This window comes from Hyperolius riggenbachi, chromosome 6, assembly GCF_040937935.1.
Source record: "Hyperolius riggenbachi isolate aHypRig1 chromosome 6, aHypRig1.pri, whole genome shotgun sequence".
In the NCBI taxonomy this organism is placed as follows: domain Eukaryota; kingdom Metazoa; phylum Chordata; class Amphibia; order Anura; family Hyperoliidae; genus Hyperolius; species Hyperolius riggenbachi.
In genome coordinates this window covers 65,986,973-66,007,561 of record NC_090651.1, presented here as the reverse complement: position 1 = coordinate 66,007,561, position 20,589 = coordinate 65,986,973, and the positions used below count along the sequence as shown (strand labels likewise).

General features: G+C 43.5%; 1 protein-coding gene across 3 annotated transcripts in view; it reads right to left on the bottom strand.

Moving 5' to 3' along the window:
* Positions 1 to 6,218: 6,218 nt before the first annotated feature.
* TIE1 (tyrosine kinase with immunoglobulin like and EGF like domains 1) overlaps positions 6,219 to 20,589 on the bottom strand; it is a 78,005-nt gene continuing 63,634 nt past the window's right edge. For all 3 annotated transcript variants that reach the window (XM_068239428.1, XM_068239430.1, XM_068239429.1), the window contains 8 exons: positions 15,933 to 16,043; positions 14,801 to 14,991; positions 14,055 to 14,168; positions 12,949 to 13,019; positions 10,458 to 10,498; positions 10,279 to 10,375; positions 7,537 to 7,636; positions 6,219 to 6,637 (listed from right to left, as the gene is read on the bottom strand). In XM_068239428.1, coding sequence (XP_068095529.1) covers positions 6,566 to 6,637; positions 7,537 to 7,636; positions 10,279 to 10,375; positions 10,458 to 10,498; positions 12,949 to 13,019; positions 14,055 to 14,168; positions 14,801 to 14,991; positions 15,933 to 16,043 — 797 coding nt within the window. In that variant the 3' untranslated portion in view covers positions 6,219 to 6,565. The remainder of the gene's footprint in view (positions 6,638 to 7,536; positions 7,637 to 10,278; positions 10,376 to 10,457; positions 10,499 to 12,948; positions 13,020 to 14,054; positions 14,169 to 14,800; positions 14,992 to 15,932; positions 16,044 to 20,589) is intronic.

The following is a 20,589-nucleotide window of genomic DNA, read 5'->3' as shown; positions in this document are numbered from 1 at the left end:
TGTGTTTAGTCTGTGTGTATAGTGTGTGCGTGTGTGTGTGTATGTAGTCTGTGTGTATAGTGTGTGTGTGTATTTAGTCTGTGTGTATAGTGTGTGTGTGTGTGTGTGTGTTTAGTCTGTGTGTATAGTGTGTGTGTAGTCTGTGTGTGTGGTGTGGTGTGGTGTGTGTCTGTGTGTGTGTGTGTGTGTGTGTGTGTGTGTGTGTGTGTGTGTGTGTGTGGTGTGGTGTGTGTCTGCAGGGCCGGCCCGCTCATGAGGCGGGGTGAAACATTTGCCTCAGGCGGCAAATCTGGGGGGGCGGCACCCACCTCTCCATGGATGCTGGGGTCGCCCGCCGAGCTGGAGGGGTAGCGGGCAGAAAGGGGGTATTGGGCCTAGCGGCGGGGAGGGGGGTCGGACCCCCCCCCCCCTCCCTCGCCTGGGTCCCCCGATCTGCGCTCCTCCTCCAGCGTAAAGTACCAGCCAGCGTGCATATGACGAACGAAGAGGCAACGGGCGGGGGAATCACTCACCTCTTCCACGTTCCATCGCGTGCTCCACTGACGTCGCTTCCGGCAACGCCGCCCACTGTATTGTAAGTGGACGGCCTTGCAGGAAGTGACGTCAGTGGAGCGCACGATGGAACGCGGAAAAGGTGAGTGATTCCTCCGCCCGTTGCCTCTTCAACATATGCGCGCTGGCTGGTACTTTATGCTGGAGGAGGAGCGCAGATCGGGGGACCCAGGCGAGGGAGGGGGGGGGGGTCCGATCCCCCTCCCCGCCGCTAGGCCCAATACCCCCTTTCTGCCAGCTACCCCTCCAGCTCACCGCCCCCCCCCTCCCCCCCCCCCCACGGGGGGGGGGGTTCTAATTTTGCCTCAGGCGGCAAAAAGTCTAGGGCCGGCCCTGTGTGTGTGTGTGTGTGTGTGTGTGTGTTTAGTCTGTGTGTGTGTGTGTGTGTATAGTGTGCGTAGTCTGTGTGTATAGTGTGTGTGTAATCTGTGTGTATAGTGTATCGTCTGTGTGTATAGTGTATAGTGTGTCGGTTTGTATATAGTGTGTGTGTGTATACAGTGTGTGTGTTTGTATAGTCTGTGTGTATAGTGTATAGTGTGTGTAGTCTGTGTATAGTGTGTGCGCTTGCGCTGATTTTCTGATAAAACGTTTTTTGGTTTTTTTTCTAAAAGTACACATTTTCTGTGTGATTTATATAGCACAGCCACCCCCCCCCCCCCCTCCCCCGACCCCCCCCCCCCCCCCTCCCCCCCCGTCCCCCCCCCCCCCCCCCCCCCCCCCCCCCCCCCCCCCCCCCCCCCCCCCCCCCCCCCCCCCCCCCCCCTCCCCCCCCCCCCTAGTTTAGGGCTAATTTTAGGGGAACTCAATATTGGGTTCGGCTGACCCACTTCCCTATCGAAGCAGCAATCCATCCTTACCATTTCGAATGTCAAATTACCTTTAGGGCCCTTTTACACTTAATCAGTTGCTCTCAGTTATAACTGAAAGAAAACTGATTTTCAAAGTAATGCCCATGTTTTCCTATTGCACCTTTCACACTTAGGGCGGGTTTCCACTAGTAATAAGTGATGCGAATGCGGCTACATAGCCTCATCGCATCACTTCCGCCGCCGGCCGCATCACTTCCGCATCTCCTGATGCGGAAGTCCATGAAGGAGATGGGACGCGGCTGCGGGCGGATGCGGCCGTGCGAAAATCTGCAGCATGCTGCAGATTTTCGGATCGCTCCGCACCGTGTGTGTACAGTGTGTGTGTCTGTGTGTATAGTGTGTGTGTGTGTATAGTGTGTGTAGTCTGTGTGTATCGTGTGTGTGTGTATAGTGTGTGTATAGTGTGTGTGTGTGTAGTCTGTGTGTATAGTGTGTGTGTGTGTGTGTGTGTAGTCTGTGTGTATAGTGTGTGTGTGTGTATAGTGTGTGTATAGTGTGTGTGTGTGTGTGTGTGTGTATAGTGTGTGTGTGTGTGTTTAGTCTGTGTGTATAGTGTGTGTGTATGTAGTCTGTGTGTATAGTGTGTGTGTGCGTAGTCTGTGTGTATAGTGTGTGTGTGTGTGTATGTAGTCTGTGTGTATAGTGGTGTGTGTGCGTAGTCTGTGTGTATAGTGTGTGTGCGTAGTCTGTGTGTATAGTGTGCGTAGTTTGTGTGTATAGTGTGCGTAGTTTGTGTGTATAGTGTGTGTGTAATCTGTGTGTATAGTGTATAGTCTGTGTGTATAGTGTATAGTGTGTCTGTTTGTAAATAGTGTGTGTGTGTGTACAGTCTGTGTGTATACAGTGTGTGTGTGTGTGTATATAGTGTGTGTGTAGTCTGTGTGTATAGTGTGTGTGTGTGTGTGTGTATAGTGTGTGTGTGTATAGTGTGTGTGTGTGTAGTCTGTGTGTATAGTGTGTATGTGTGTTTAGTCTGTGTGTATAGTGTGTGTGTGTATGTAGTCTGTGTGTATAGTGTGTGTGTGTATGTAGTCTGTGTGTATAGTGTGTGTGTGCGTAGTCTGTGTGTATAGTGTGTGTGTAGTCTGTGTGTATAGTGTGTGTAGTCTGTGTGTATAGTGTGTGTGTGCGTAGTCTGTGTGTATAGTGTGTGTGTAGTCTGTGTGTATAGTGTGTGTAGTCTGTGTGTATAGTGTGTGTAGTCTGTGTGTATAGTGTATAGTGTGTCTGTTTGTATATAGTGTGTGTATATAGTGTGTGTGTGTGTGTGTGTGTGTACAGTCTGTGTGTATACAGTGTGTGTGTGTACAGTCTGTGTGTATACAGTGTGTGTGTTTGTATAGTCTGTGTGTGTGTGTAGTCTGTGTGTATAGTGTATAGTGTGTGTAGTCTGTGTATAGTGTGTGCGCTTGCGCTGATTTTCTGATAAAACGTTTTTTGCTTTTTTTTCTAAAAGTACACATTTTCTGTGTGTGTTTTTATATAGCGCAGCCAACATCTTCTGCAGCGGAGGAGATGGGACGCGGATGCGGCCGTGCGAAAATCTGCAGCATGCTGCAGATTTTCGGATCGCGCCGCACAACATGCACGCAGTGGAAACTCTTCCACAGGCGTGCATGTGTTTCAGGACACCTGCGGTGCGATGCGGCTATGTAGCCGCATTGCACCGCTCTTTGTGGAAACGGGCCCTTAACGTGTTAACTGAAATCTTCCCAATGCACTGCTATGGAAAAAACGCGTACCAACTGATTAAGTGTAAAGGCCCTTATGGTCACCTTGCCTGTGTTTTGGGAGAAAAATTGGGCCCGCTGTCTTTGCGTTACACTACAGTTACCTCCATCATCAGGCCTGGGGGGGGGGCCCCAGGCCTGATGATGTGTGAGGGGCCCCAAAATTTCTGATGGCGGCCCTGTACTGGCAAGGTGGCCAGTTGAAAATTATAACCACAGCTGTACATTATGATCATTATATTATTATCCACTACCTGTCCACAGCTGAGTATGCTGTTGCTCTCATTGTCAGCAGGCAATTTGAGCGCTGACGGCTGGATGGTAAAACGGCACTTTATAGACCGCAATGTTAATTGTGATTATAGCGGCGATCAGTGAATAATTTACAGTAAGTGTTGAACTTTGGATTTGCACAATCAGTGATATTTCCCACCAACAAATAGGGGCAGAAAAGCAAAGATTGAAGTGCAGATAGCAGCAGGGGGTAGGTTAGTGTTAGGAGTAGGTAGAGGGTGGATCAGTGTAAGAAAAGTATAGTTAAAGTGGTCACTGCTCTCCCCAAGAAAAAGGTGATCTCCTAATCAGCAAGTAGGTGGATCGCTATGTTCTATGGGGGTATCAAAAACCCTATGATCAAGTAAGTTTGTTGTGCAGAGCGCTAACCCCTAATATTGCATCAAAACATCATAATAAACAACAAACGTAAAAAGGCAATTCAATATTTGGAAGGACTCTGCGTAGCCTGATGTGCTGATCTGTCATTTAATCAGCCATCATTGCTGGTGAGCGTACTTGCATATACTTATTCGACGGTTGAAGACGTTTCCCCTAAGGGGGTGGAACTGTTATATGAACTATAGGTTCCAGAGTCCTTCTATATATTGAATTGCCTTTTTACGTTTGTTGTTTATTATGATGTTTTGATGCAATATTAGGTATTAGTGCTCTGCACAACAAACTTACAGTGTAAGAAAAGTGTTATATAAAATGATGGTAGAATACTGGTAAAATTACCAATATTTTACTTTTGGTATTAGCCAGTGTTCAGTAGTAGAATGTCAGTAATTTAACCGATATTCTACTAGCAGCTTTACCCGATGCCCAAACTAGCACAGTGCCCTTTCTCTGTGTATGCCCTGAGTTTCCCTCACTCCCACACTCAGGTTACTAAAGTCCTCATAAGATCTTCACATGGTTGTCAAATAATGCAGTAAGGCAATTAACAGCCAGCGGGAGGATGTGGGAAGGTTTAGCAGCAGTGGGAACATTTACAACCATCATTTCCAGTTGTTTCAGCACACGCTGTGCTGATGGACTCTCAGTATAGTTGCACCAGATTTTGCTGAACATACTGGAAGTGATGTGCGAGTTTTTTGAAATAGGTCTGTAATCAAACTGCTTTGCTGACCAGAGTACCAGTTGAAAGTGAACCTGAAAAATAAAATAAACTGATGAAATAAAAACAATTGTTTTTATCCACCTACTCCTAAAAATGACTTTTTTAAAGATAACCTAAAGGCAAAAAAAAAAATGAGATTAACTCACCTGGGGCTTCCCTCAGTTCACTTTAAGAATCCCTTTGTTTTATTTTATATTTAAACATTTACAAAGTAGATTGAATGTTTTGTTGTCTCTGCTCAGTGGCAGCCTATTAAGTGTCCCTAAATGAAAATACATGACTTATTGACCTTTTCCTATCTCCCTCCACTCTCTTAGAATTTTTATTCTGCCAGGAAAATGTTTATGGCTGTAATTTTTTTTATCAGTGATGTTTACTATATTCCCGACAAGCAGCTGTCAATTCTATGCCTGAAAATGAACACTTTCAGGCAGCAAAATGAAACAAGTAAACACCCTGGTTATTAATATGTTTTGCACTGTACATACACGTTTATCTCATCATGTTACATATCGCCTCGGGTACACTTTAAAGAGAACCTGAGATCTCTCATGATAACGTTCTCCCATTGTCCTCCGTTCGTCCACAATCAGCCCCAGTAACTGACTCAGTCGGCTCCTGTCTGGGTCAGTCTCAGTCTTCTGCACATGCGCGGACCTCCTGGGCATGCGCAGAAGACCCCGACTGATGTCACTGAGCCAGATACCGGGGCTGATTGCCGCTAAACGGAAGACCTCGAGAGAATGGCGAGGGATGCATCCATGCTTATGGGGCTGGAGGAAGCCCCGGGTAAGTAAAAAACGTTATCATGGGAGATCTCTGGAACTGTCGCGAAAATCTCAACATTTAAAACACATACAAATAGAAGTTCATTTCTTCAAGAGTAAAATGAGCCATGAATCACTTTTCTCCCATGTTGCTGTCACTTACAGTAAGTAGTAAAAAATCTGACATTACCAACAGATTTTGGGCTAGTCCATCTCTCCATGGGGGATTCTCAGCATGGCCTTCATTCTTTATAAAGACATTCCCTTAAAAAGATTTATACAAAGATGCTAGCCAGCCTCCCTGCTCGCTGCACACTTTTTGGGCAGTTGGACGGAGCAACTGCCATTCACTAAGTGCTTTTAAAAATAAAGAAAACTCTGAGAACACCCCCCCCTCCCCCCTATGAGAAGATAGGTTAGTCCAAAATCTGTTGGTGATGTCAGATTTCTACTATTTACTGTAAGTGACAGCAACATAGGAGAAAAGTAATGTATGGCTCATTTTACTCTGGAAGAAACGTACTTCTTCATTGTATATGTTTACATGTATTTAAAATTTTAAGATTTTCGCGACAGAGGTCCTTTAAGCGCACTTGAGTATAAGAACATTTTAGCAGCAGTCTAGTTACTAATGATGATAACAGTAACAGTTTCCATCTTAAAACCCAACACTCTTCAACTAACTCAGCAGCCACTTGCATCAAAGTTCCGACTTTATCCAGCATGTGGCAGCTCAGTAAAGACCAACATTGCAGGCAGTTACATGGGCTGAACTGAAAACTGTTTTCAAGACTCATGAAGAAGTCTTGATGCACCCGAAATAGACGTCTACCTTCACAGAACTGACTTGGGTAACACTGATAACAGGCAGGAATTAGCATGGTTATACATCACAACATTTACAAATATTATTTGAGGTTTATTGGTGAAGATATCTGTACAAGGGAAGGGGAAGACCCAACAGTCCTTATTCCAGGCAGTGGCAGTGTTCAGCTGTACATTGGAAGGAGACGAGACCTTATTCTTATCATACACGTCCAGCCATACAATCTTTTTATAGACAGGCATGCATAAACACAGAGATACATCAATCCATTCAGAGAGGTTCCAACACAAGCTTCTGATCCGGCCATGGGCTTTGCAGTCCACCTCACAGTAAAGTAGTCTGTTATCACATATACATCACAAGTCCTGATCTCCAGCAAGTAAAGTGTAGAGACCCTAAAGTTCCCACAATTCCTGGCATTACGCTTCCTCTGCTGTGGCATCGATTCCGGCATAGGTGAAGTTCTCAAAGAGAGCCATGTTGACGTATGCCTGGAGAGACACGTATAAAGTATTGTCACTAATGCATAGAATTCTGGGTACAGGAAGTCAGCAGTCCTACATTAAACATTGACTTTAATTCTAGCTCTTGGCAAAAGTTCTTCTGAGATTGAAAAGTGGGAAAAGATGAGAACTAGTATCAGTGTTGGAATTTGGGATCACGTGATTTGAAACCCGAACAGCCGCATTCAGCACCATTTCAGCACGGGACAGCAGACAGAGGCTCCAGAAACAGCCCGATAGCTCAGGCAATAGGGACGTACGGCCCGGTTCACACTTGCGTTACAGTGGCAAACGGATCAATGAAAACGGATCTCATCAACTGTTGATCGGATCTGTTTTTACTTCATTTCCGTTCCGCTGCTTCCGCTCCGTATCCCCACATTCCCCTGGACCCCCAGACAGACCCTCCACCTAATAGGGGATTTTTCCCTTTCCCTTGGTCCGTTTCTTCACTAGTGTGAAGAAACATTTTGTTTTCTCATTGCCCCCAATACAGCGCTTCAGCTTTCGTTTCTGTTCCACTGGGCTCAGCGATCCGGAAAAATAGCTGCAGCAGGAAACTTGCGGTCCGTTCAGCAGATCGTGCAGAATGGATCCGTTTGAACGGATGGATGTGAATGGATCCATAGGTTAACATTGGATCCATTCGCATCCGTTGGGATCCATTCTAAACGATGAACGGACCATTTTTTTTACTGCCAGTGTGAACCGGGCTTAACTGTGAGAAGTCTCACAGTTACTCCCCTATTGCCTGAGGAACCGGACTCGTCTCACGAAATGTGTTGCAACAAAGAGGAACAAAATTCCAATAAAATATATATGTAGACAGCTTTACAGAAAGGTCTACCGTCTATGATCAGCCTTCTAAAGACTGAGAACTCTCATACCTTCCTGGCCTCCAGCATGCGGATAAGTTGCAGGGAGATCTGGCTGAACGTTGGCCTTTCGTAGGGTCGATCTCTCCAGCACTGGCGCATCAAATCATACCTGAATCAGAAAAAACTTCAATAAGAGAATGCTTCAAAGAAATGGACGATGAATCTCTAATAGGCAAACTGAAGTCACTGTCTTTAGGTCTTAGTGAGTATAAGTAATACCCCATTTGCTCTCCAGGAAAAACATATTGGTTAATAAATATATCAGGTATCGCTCGTAAAGGGCAATGAAGTAGCCGCATGTAATAAGATCAGTAGCTTTTCCATCTACAGTATACTCTATGGGCTCATACAATGTACTGAGAAAGCATGCAAGCTCTGTAACCTGTAAATCACAGGCAAATTCATGTTACCAAGCAGAACAGGTGTTAAAAGAAGTCTGAAGGCAGATTTAAATTAAAAAAAACAGATATTCACCTAAAGTGGGGGGAGGGCTCTGGGTTCTACAGAGCCTTCCCATTCCCCTCCTGGTCCCGTTGTTCCAATCCTGCGCTGGCTCCCCCGTTTGCAGTCTCCGACCAATTGGTTGGAGACTGTTCTCTGCCACTGCCCGAGGCTTCGAAAGTCTTCGGGAGCCCGAGTGCTTCCGAAGACAGGCCACTCCGTACTGTGCATGCACGAGCCCGAAGTCTCAAACGCTTGCACAGTATGGAGCCAGCCGTCTTCGAGAGTACTCGGACTCCCCAAGACTTCTGAAGCCTCCCACAATGGGAGTTTTGAACCGGAGATCCAGCGGTGCTGGAACTCAGGGACCTTGAGAGGAAAGAGAAGGCTCATTAGGACCCAGAGACTTCCTTTTTCCTTAGGAAAGTATCTATTTTTTTTTATTTTAAATCTGGCTTCAGATTTACTTTAAGAGGATGGCAGATCAGCTCAGGGGTCACTTTTCTATTGGTTTGGATTTTCTCATTACAAGATACCAATATATCTAATAATATAATACTATTACCACTGGTTGGGCTAACAGTAACATAAGGTGGGACACTAGATGGAATCAGTAGAAATGTTTCTACTGGAAGAGTATGAAGGATAATGCAGCACGGTGGCGTAGCGGTTAGCGCTCTCGCCTTGCAGTGCTGGATCCCTGGTTTGAATCTCAGCCAGGGCACTATCTCCCCAAAGTTTGTATGTTCTCCCCATGTCTGCATGGGTTTCTACAGGGCTCGCTAGTTTCCTCCCACACCCCAAAGACATACAGATAACTTAATTGATTTCCCCATAAAATTGGCCCTAGACCACGATACATACATTACACAATACATACATAGACATATGACTATGGTAGGGATGACCTTTTCTGGTTGAACTCGATGGACGTATGTCTTTTTTCAACCCAAATAACTATGTAACTATGTAAGATTGTGAGCCCTTTTGAGGGACAGTTAAAGGGGAACTTCAGCCTAAACAAACATACTGTCATTAAGTTGCATCAGTTATGTTAATTAAAATAGATAGGTAATATAATCTCTTACCCACCCTGTTTTAAAAAAACAGGCAAATGTTTGTGAATTCATGGGGGCAGCCATCTTTGTCATGGGGCAGCCATCTTTTTGGTTGAAAGGAGGGGACAGGGAGCATGACACACAGTTCCAACTGTCCTGTGTCCCGATCATCCCTCCCAGCTGCACACACTAGGCTTCAAATCTCAAATTCAATATTTAAAAAAAAAAAGAAAAGTGCACCAAAACAGCAGAACGAGAACAACAATATCAGAAATCCCATCATGCTTTACGCAGCATTAGGGGAAAAATGCCCGGGCAGTTTTCTTCTGTGCAGCTAAAAATGAGACTTAGGTAAGAAAAACAAAGTTCTGATGCTGTGAAACTGTTAGGCCTGGAACCCACTGAAATCCGCAAACGCAAAACGCAACCGCTAGCGTTTTGTCTGAGCGGTTTGCAAGCGGATTCATGCGCGTTTTCGGTCGCGTTTTGCAACAGTGTATTTTTTTCCTCAGCGGTTGTGTAGCGTTTTGCACTTCGCGTTTTTATCCTGATTGGTCCTGTGAATTATTTTTACATTTGTTACAGTGTGCTGAACCGCAAAACGCTAGCAAAACTGCTCAGTTTAGGTTTTGCTGAGCGTTTCTGCTAGCGTTTCAATACTTTACATTGAAGCGCTAACGCTCCCAAAATGCTGCAGGTCCTGCGTTTGCATTTCTGGGAAACGCAAACGCTCCTGTGGAAGTTGCCCCATCCATTAACATCAGCTGAGCGTTTTGGCAAACTGCTAGCGTATCGCAGCGCTGCCAAAATGCTCAAAAAACCGCTCTTGTGGGTTCCAGCCCTTAAAGAAACGCCAAGCCTTTCCAGTGCTGCTTAGATTTTTAGTCTGAAGATTCACTGCGGAAGATGGTGCTATAGAAATAATGATGCTATCTCCGAGTAACTTATACCCTGAGGAGCATGAAAATAAAATTACTTCATTTTAATTGACACGTCATTATAGATAGTACATTGATTGTGATGGCGATTCACAATTGAGCATACTTTGCATTTGGTGAGTTATAACTGAACAAAGACTGAGAGATGGTGCAGTGTACATTGACTACTTTCGTTATTTTATTTTATTGTTTTTATCCAAACCAGGGAATTTAGAAGTGTTTTTTTTTTTTTTGTGCTATTGCCGTTTTGCACAAGTACTGTCTAATGTTTGGGACCAGATTCTGCTTAGCTGGTGTATAAGAATAGCACTTACACCTCGTCATCACAGTTTCTGGGCTTCTCCATTCTGTAGGCCTGCGGTAGTTTTTCATACAGTTCCGCACATGTCATCCCACAATACGGTGTACCACCTGGAAAGCATAAAACGCATAAATACCTATCCAGTGTTCTTCTGAAATGTACCCTAAATATCTGTGCTGGGTCGTCACTTACCTAAGCTTACAATTTCCCAGAGTAGCACACCGAACGACCATCTGCAGGGAGAGAGAGATTAGAGATTAACATTTGTTAGCGGCTCAAATCCTTGTCCACTTCTCAGTGTTAGGAATTGGAACTCAGTGAATTCCCGACATACCCACACTTACAGTATACTGTATGTTCCTGTTATGTTCTATGCCAATATGTCAGACTGAGAACTAGGAGTGTTGCGCCTGTCACCCAGTGACAGCTTTAGGTATTACAGCAGCTAACCTGGTCCTCTCTTGGCTAATTATTTACCAGGTGAATCTGTTTTGCATGGAAGCTGGCTTGCAGCCAAGTTCACCTAGATCACTCTGAATTAATTAATGGTCTGATGAGTCTGGTTTGCATCTTCTTTCTGATTGGCTGCCAGTGATCTAAAAGTCCTTCCTGCCTGGGCTTTATGCTTGTCATGTTGTTTAGCTTCCTGTTCAGCGAAGGGTGGGTTTTCAGATTGCTTTTGTGCTAACTGGCAAAAATCTTGCAAAAAGTGTCCTCAAACAGTATCAAAAGTTTATTGCAAAAGTATATCATAAACAACCACATAAAACACTCCTTTATCCCCCCCTTAATAATTCTACACGGCCGTGTATACCACAAGTCGGCTAACAATGCTTACACGCTTGCAACCTAACTAACTACAATGCTAACTGAATTGTTGGGAATGGAGGGGTCACCACCCTAAATCCCAATTGTCCCGATTTCCAGAGACTAGATCCTTGATTAGCTAGTTAGGCAGTCATTGTATTGATACTAATTCATCACAAGCAGCACTTCACAGTTCTATGATTCTAAAGCAGTCCCCAACCTAAGCATTATATGCAGGAGATTTGCCACAGAAATAAGCAGGTCATGAACCAGTCCACTGTACTTCACCAGCATTAACAAACTCTTGTTTGCAGTAAACGCAGAGATGGTTACAATCAATATCTCAGGTGCGCAGCACAATAACGACTTCACATCTCGTTTGCATGCATAGACTTGCTCCATCTACACATAGGTAATGTCTTCAAGCATGTCTCAAGTAGAGTGGGATCACACAGTTGCCCGGTTGGGCTCTCACCACCGCCAGGCTGGTTGGATGCTCTCCGTTCTGCTACCGCCAGTGTCCGACTCTCCATCTCATCTCCATATGCTCCATTGCTGGTGTACAGGGGACGCCTTGCTTTAGTGGTGCCGGCCGGCGGAGAGCCGGACACTGGCGGTAGCAGAGCGGGGAGAATCCAACCAGCCTGGCGGTGGTGAGAGCCCAACCGGGCAACTGTGTGATTCCACTCTGCTTGAGACATGCTTGCAGGCTTTACCTATGTGTAGATGGAGCAAGTCTATGCACGCAAACAAGATGTGACGAGGCTTTTTTTAATATCTTTTTCTCCTCTGATATTTTCACACTTTATCTATAAAATGCCTTTTAAGCCACCAGCAAGCAAGAAAATATTTGGGCAGTGCTTTACCTGCCTGCGTTTTTGTACTTTTTCTGTTGCAAAATGCTTAAAAGTTATTGTAAACAGAATATGAAAAAATATCTCCTAAAAAAAACCATAAGAGAAAAAGTTAATTAAATAAGTTCCCTTATCAATAAAATGCCTTTTTGCCTTTTAAGCCACCAGCAAGAAAGAACATACTCAGAATCATTTTCACAGTACTTTTTCATTTAGGAGAAAACATGAATTGAATAATGGCCCATTTACACTGGGGTGATTAGCGGTCATTTACCGGTAATTGGCAAATCGCCAGCGATCACTAGCGCTTTAAAGGTGCTAGAGTAATGTAAAGTATATGGCAGTGATCACACTGTCTTGATCACCGGCCGTTTGCAGTAAATGTGGTGCATGCAGCGCTTTTTCACGATTTTTGAGCGATCGCAAATTCAATGTAAAAAATGTAAAAAATTGTGATCGCTCAAAAATCGTGAAAATTCACAGCAAAAAAATATGGGTTTAAAGCAAAAAAAGTTCCCTAAAGCCCGCTGCTTCTAGGTATACATAGTGTATTCTACACCACCTCTTGTTATCTCCCTATCTCACAAGGACAGGGCTCTTTCACCCTTTTGTGACTTGGAATTTGCCATATATTTTGTTCATCATGTTACATTTGTCACTGTAATTGCTACCGTATGTCTACCAATTTTGTATTATGTACCAATGTCTATATTTTGTGTATAACCATTGTCTGTATTATTATGTACCCCATATTTGTTTCTTACTCTGCACACAGAATATATTAATGCTTTATATGCTTTGTAAATCAATAATAATAATTACTGACTTTCTATTGAAATTTTATTATCATTTTATTTATTTATTTTTTTACTTACACTTTTCTTGACAACATTTTATTTAATTATATTATCCACTTTTTCCCTTCCTTTAACAATGTTAAATATTCTGTAGAACATACTACATCTTTAATTTGTGCAAACCTTTCAGTTGCCCACGTAACTTATTATATGACACAGACTTACACATCACTCTTTGTTGTATAAACGCTGTAATTTAGAGACTCGATGGCCATCCAGCGCACTGGGAGTCGGCCCTGCAGCGGTAAAGAGAAACTGTAATCAATATACAAGTTTGTGAAATATCAGTTTACTAGTGACCTTGGACCATTTAAAAACGGGCTAGGTCTGTCAACGCTTGCCGCTGCGTGCATGCGCCCACCCGACAAGTGCATGCACCGGCCACGCGCACGCACGCCCACAGGCGCAAGCATTGGCTCCTGACCTTAAAATCACTGTGAGGCAATCACTGTAGGGTTTGGTTCACATTAGCGTTAAACAGCGAACCGGAAGCGGAACAGATACTGTACAGACAGAACGGATGTGAATGGATCCAATGTTAACCAATGGAACCGTTCACATCTGTCCGCTCTAACAGATCCGTTCCGTCTGTTCCGCTGCAGCACCCATTTTTCCGGACTGCTGAGCCCAGCGGACCGGAAATGGAAGATGAAGCCCTGCATTGGGGCAATGGGAGAACAGAACGTTTCTGCACCATTCTGAGAGCTAATCCACTGGGAGTGGGGTCTGGGGGGATGTGGGGATGCTCCACTGGGAGTGGGGGTCTTGGGGGGGGATGTGGGGACGCTCCATTGGGGGTGTTGGTCTGGGGGGACGCTCCACTGGGGGTGGGGGTCTGTGGGGATGCAAGTGAGAGCAGGCGGGTGAGGGAGGGTTTCTTACCAGGCTTCTGTCCCACATCACGTCATGTGACTACCAAACTTCCTCCTTCTGTGTTGATAGAGGAAGTGTGGTAGTCATGTGACGCCACTTGAGTGAAAGACAGAAGCCTGGTAAGTTAACCATCCCTCACCCTCCTGCTCAGGTGCACGATCGAAGTGAAAATGGATCCGATTGACCGGGAATTAGATCCGTTTTCACGGATCCTTTAGCCAGTGTGAACAAAGCCTTATGGATCCGGTGCAGCATTACCAGATCCTTTTGGCTTTAAAATGCAATGTGAACCGAGCCTAAGCCAATCAATTGTATTGTTTATCTGACAGGAATTGCATGGTGTGTACCAAGCATTAGAGCTAAAAACTGATAAGGCACAGCAAAGTCACATGACCTACCATTGTCTTCTTTACATAGACCTCTTCCCCTCGCGACAAGCCAAAGTCTGCAATCTTTGCCACAAGATTCTCACCAACCAGAATGTTTCGTGCAGCCAAATCCCTATGGATGAACTAAAAAAACACCAAAGATGTGATGTCAAAGGCACATTCTTTAGAGAAATGTTTCTCAACATTATTACAGCATGTACCTCTTTACTAGAGGTAGGACTTGCTGAGTACTCCATATTGTGAATAACATCTCAAGTACCCCATCATACAGATATACTGTATTTGTTAGGAGTCCTCAACATTTGCATGCATGTAGCCGTGTGCAATTTTTTATGCTTGTAATCAAAAATACTATTCAGGCTCATGTATGTATCATTTAGCTTACCATATTTTGAATCGAAAAACTCATAATAGATTAAGAAAAGTTCAAGTACCCCCTAAACCCACCCCAAGTACCCACAGGGGTGTGTGCCACCTGTTTAGAACCTAGGCTTTAGAGGACGTTAGTCAGATTTATAGGTCAGTAAGGGTGCAGGGCATTGCTATGCAACACAGGTGGCTGTTACACTGCAACGCAATGCACTGCTGAGAGCATAGCCTGAAGGTATGTGTGAACTCACCTTCATGAAGAAGTGCTCACCAATAGCACAAATAGCACAAAGAATCCCTGCAGTCACATACCCATTTCTCCATCTAATGTAACACCTCTTTTGATATGATGGGTTTTCCTCCAGTTCATCTAGTAGGTCTGTTACCTGTTTCTCACTGAGATACTGCATTCCTTTGGCCACATCTGAGGCAAACTGCAGCAGTTGCTGGGAGGTGAGTGTTGATGCCGTCCCATGTTCCTTGGCAAACGCTGGATCCGTTTCCAACACTCGGCTTTTACGCAGAAAGTCAAGTAGGTTCCCAAATGGGGCATATTCCGTGGCAATGTACAAGTATCCTGAAAGAAGGATTGAGGTTTGAGTCGTCAAGACAGTGTAAAGAGGGCAGCATATAGGAAGCCAGGTATACGGCCCCTATAAAGGAAGCCAGGTATAGGTGCCACCAGTATAGGAAGCCCGGCGGTGGGTCCGATCTTCCCTCCTTCAGTGGCAGCTCCTCCGGGCAAGCAGGCAGGCGAATGGCAGAGTCACTTCCGTGTTTGCCTGGCGCTGCCCCCAGCCATGATGTCACCTGAATGACGCAGCTCATGACAAATCCGTCCCTGGATCCACAGCAGGGGAGTACAGCCTGCTACACACCTTCAATTGTGATAGGCCAATCACTAACCAATTTTGACCAGCTCCATGTATTATGAGAATTTACCTATATAATATGTTCATAGAATTGAAATCTGTTGACTTTCATACTACATGGATGTGATAAAAATGGCCAAACAAAACTGAAGGTGTATACAAGGCTTTAGTATGTGCAGTGAGATCCTATGATACCTACTCAAGTAAGACCTTCTACAGTACAGAATAAAGATATACTAACAAAGCAGTCATATAGTGATTCCTGAAATATGTATGCATTCAGTTTTTTCATATAATGTTCATACTACTCGCATAGTTTGCTTTACAGCCAGGAAATCCTGGGGCGCCATGGAGCTGATAACAGGAACATTTTTTCTTAAAGAATCCGGAGGTTTCCTGGATCACATAGGATCTCAGAAATAAAACACGTATATAAGTAGATAAATACTTGTTCTACTTACATTACATGTGTTGCACTGTCCACATTTAGATTTTAGTGATTTTTCTATAGTAAAAGTGGGGGAAATCCTTAGTATTTTCTATTTTGTCTGTCTATCTTGAAGCCAATCCTGACCTCATTTGATTTCCTCCCTGATTCTATTATTTAGCTGCATCAGGTTTCTGTAGTGACAGTGAATAGCGTTACCTCTGTTCTCACAGGCTCCCAGTAGGTTGATGATATTCGGATGGTGTCCCAGTTTACACAAGACCTCTAGTTCCCCTGCAAAATCCCTGTGGTCATTTTCTGATGCAAATTCTGGAAAAAGAAAATGAAGCTCACATGAATAGTTTGCAGAATATTAGCTCACAATATGAAGGACATGACTCTATACTAGATAGAATGATCATCACATGATAAAGAAGTACCATCTGTAACAATCACCGAGTAATTAACTTTAATGGATGCAGAGGGCTGCTGGTATCATTATATTTTGTTTATCCTTAAAGGCTCACCATACACTTCTTTGGCAGTTGGGCGGAGCAACTGCCATTCACTAAGTGCTTTTAAAAATAAAGAAAACCATGAGAACCCCCTATGAGAAAATGGGCTAGTCCAAAATCTGTCTGTAATGTCAGATTTCTAGGAGAAAAGTAATGTATGGCTCATTTTACTCTGGAAGAAACATACTTCTTATTTGTATATATTTACATGTATTTAACATTTTAAGATGGTCGCGACAGAGATCCTTTAAGGACCATTTTTCCACTGCAAATTACGATCCCAAATGTATTAAGAACTCATCGTGTTTTTTGTGTGAATTTTCTGCACTTATTTTATGCCCTTTTTCAGCTTATGCTTGCCTTAGTGTTTTTTTCGTTCTGATTGGTTTGGCATGGGAAAAATAAAAAATAACAAGAAAAATTGCACAGAATAGCTTTTTCATGCAATTTTTTCTTTTGCGCTGTTATTGACTTAACACAAATTTAAGCGCACCAAAAATGCAGCAGGAACAGCGTTTTCGTAGAATTTGAACCACACTAGTGGAAATGGTCATTTACGATATACATTTTCCCAATAGATTCCTTGGGACTGGAAATTTCCATGCTCTTCAAAAATCAGATTGAAATTCATGCAGCGGAAAATGGCTTTCACAGACAAGGAGGGCTGAAACATAGATTCTTTTGTGAATTAAAGGCACTTGGGGTATCTTTTACGTGATGTCCCTACAACCAGGGCCGTCATCAGAAATTTTGGGGCCCCTCACACATTATCAGGCCTGGGGCCCCCCTCCCTGGACCCACTCACTGGTTGCTGTGCCCATCCACTAGCCACCCCACCCCCATGCGCAAAGTGCGCTGCGGCAAAAAAATGTTTATGGCTCCGACACTGAAGAAAGCGACATGCACAGCAAGATGCGGCAAAAAGTGGGTGTGGCCATGGCATGTTGTGGGTGGAGTCAAATACTAGCAAAATACAGGTAGTCCCCGGTTAACAAATGAGATTGTAGGTCCGTTCTTATTCTTTATCCATTCTCTTTTGTCCCCCTCTTTTCTTCCTGTGCTTCTTTTGTCAGTGCTGGAACGCAGTGTGCTGGTTAGTGAGCCACAGCCTCACAGCCAGCACAGGCGGCCCTTCCAGCGCTTGGGGGCCCCCAGAAGCCCTGGGCCCCTCACTGCAGTGTCAGTTGTCCCCCCCTGATGGCTGCCCTGCCTACAACTGGCCTTTCCCATCACAAGTTTCATTTAGCCCTATACGGAATGTAAATGAGTTCAAGGAGAACTCTTTTTTTTTTTTTTTTTTCATATGTCCATCATAATCTCAGGCAAATGTTTGTTGTTTTATTTTTATTTATTTATTTTTTTGGGGGGGGGGGGGGGGGGGGTGTTAAGCTATCTTTATGTTTGGTATGTAATGCTGAATACACACGTTGAGATTTCCTGTTCGATTCCCGGGATCGAACGGATCGAATCGATTATTTCCAACATGCTCGATTCGGATTTCGATCGTTTCTGCCGTCGATTTGCATGTTAAGTATGCCAAATCGACGGCAGAAACGATCGAAATCCGAATCGAGCATGTTGGAAATAATCGATTCGATCCGTTCGATCCCGGGAATCGAACGGGAAATCTCAACGTGTGTATTCAGCATAAGAGAAAACCCCTTCCAGCACACAGAGAACATACAAACCCCATGCAGAGAGTGTCCAGACCAAGATTTGAACTAGGCATAGCAAGTCGAAAGTACTACTACTATCTACTACACTACAGTGACACCCACCTGTATGCGTTATTGCTCATATACTTATTATCTAGATCCTAGGTTCTCAACGTGTGGTACGCGTACCCCAGGGGGTACTTCTGATGGTTACAGGGGGTACTCGGCCTTGATATACTTTACCAAGAATAACAAATGTAGAGTTTTAGAAAAATTATAAATCTTAGTTAAACAACACCAAATTAGTATTTTAGCTAATTAAAAGCAATAGTAAATGCTTGGAAATTGTTTAGAACCAATTATTATGTACTACAATGAAATATATATTTGTCAAGGGGTACGTGTGATAATGTTTACTATGCCAGGGGGTACTTGGTGAGTACAGAGTTTTAAAAGGGGTACATACTAATAAAATGTTGAGAAACACTGATCTAGATGGATAGCAACACTTATGTTGCTTGAGTAACTGGCAATGCAAGTGAATTGATACATGTATATAGCGAGTCACGTAATTTGATATGTAAAAGGTGTATATCCTGGTAATCTTGTGTCCTGTCTGCACACATTAAAACAACTGTTCTTTTGTGAATTTAATACCATAGATAATAAAAATATGGCACACTTAACAATATTAATTTCCCATTATGTCTGCAGCATGTCAAATTAAAAAATCTTGAGGTTTCTTTGATGTGTTCCTGACAGCACCTTTGACACATGAGATGTCATGTCATGTAATTTCTTGAGATGTCATGTCATTTATAATCAGTCATTAGATAAGGAATCTCTCTGCAACACAGTGAGCAATGGAGTGATAAAAGCAAATAAACACCTTTTTGTTTAAACTTTACTGTTACCCTGATTTAAGAGTGAGATTTTATATTACTGTAAATGCCCAGCTGATTCCTGTCCATGACAGGTATACCTAAAGTTGCACATACATCTAGAAATGCATAGGCAAACACGGGGGGGCAGCTGCCCAGAATCCCCCTCAGATCAGGGCTGGTGCAGTGTCTGGGGACAGGCACAAGTTGAGACACCAGAATATCTGCAGGCATCCTGCAGCTCACAGCACCGCCCCCTTTCTTTCTCTGCTACAGTTGACTTTGGATGTAGCAGCAGCTGTGTACAGAGCCTGGAGCACAAGTGTGTGTAAAGAGCATGGAGCAGCAGTGTATGTACAGAGCATAGAGCAGCTCTGGGGAACTAAACAGAGTCAGGTATGAACACAGCCCTGTGCCCTGCTGTGTGAATGCTTCACTTTCCCCTTCATTACCAATGTTGATTGTCCTCATTATTATCAGGGGCGTAGCAATAGGGGTTGCAGCGGTAGCGACCGCATCGGGGCCCTTGGACCAGAGGGGCCCCGAAGGGCCCTCCCTCAACTACAGTATTAGCTCTCTATTGGTCCTGTGCTCATAATAATCACTTCTATAGATACCTTAAATAGTGGTAATTATTAACAAACTGTTCCCCATCCCCTTCTTGCACATCTGACACTGTAGTTGCCATTGGCAGGTTTTGGTGCGCCGTATCAATTGTCACGTATAGAGTGCTTGGGGGGCCCCATTGTAAAAGTTGCATCGGGGCCCACAGCTCCTTAGCTACGCCACTGATTATTATCTGTATCCACACTGCCCCTGATCGATCCCGTTGTTGATCGTGAGCAGATTGGACATTTAGGAAATAATTGTCAGATCCTGTCAGTCGGACGGGAAGTTGCATTATGTGTACCAAGCATGATGTCCTACCATATTATTATACTGTTTTAAAGAGACCCTGAAGCGGAAAAAAAATGATGATATTATGATTTGTATGTGTAGCACAGCTAAGAAATAAAACATTAACCACTTCCCAACTGAGGGGTTTTACCCCTTCAGCATCCGAGCAATTTTCTCCTTTCAGCGCTCCTTACATTCATTCGCCTATAACTTTATCATTACTTATCGCAATGAAATTAACTATATCTTGTTTTTTTCGCCACCAATTAGGCTTTCTTTAGGTGGGACATTATGCCAAGAATAATTTTATTCTAAATCTGTTTTAATGGGAAAATAGGAAAACATATGGGAAAAAAAACATTATTTTTCAGTTTTCGGCCATTATAGTTTTTAAATAATGCATGCTACTGTAATTAAAACCCATGAAATGTATTTGCCCTTTTGTCCCGGTTATAAAACCATTTAAATTATGTCCCTATCACAATGTTTGGCGCCAATATTTTATTTGGAAATAAAGGTGCATTTTTTTCAGTTTTGCGTCCATCCCTAATTACAAGCCCATAGTTTATAAAGTAACAGTGTTGTACCCTCCTGATATAAATATTTAAAAAGTTCAGTCCCTAAGGTAACTATTTATGTATTTTTTTTAATTGTACATTTTTTATTTTTTTTTTAATTACAAAAAAAAAAAAAATGGGGAGTGTGGGAGGTAATGAGTTAATTTTTTTTGTATAAGTAATGTATGTGTGTGTGAAAAATAGTTTAGGGTGTAGTTTACTATTTGGCCACAAGATGGCAACAGTTTAATGCGACCTCCAAGCTTCCTTCCGGAAGCTTGGAGGAAGTACAAAGAGGCTGGTATTTTTTTTTTTTTTTTACAATGATCGAGCTGCTTAGCGAAAGCAGCAGATCATTGCGGGGGCAGAGA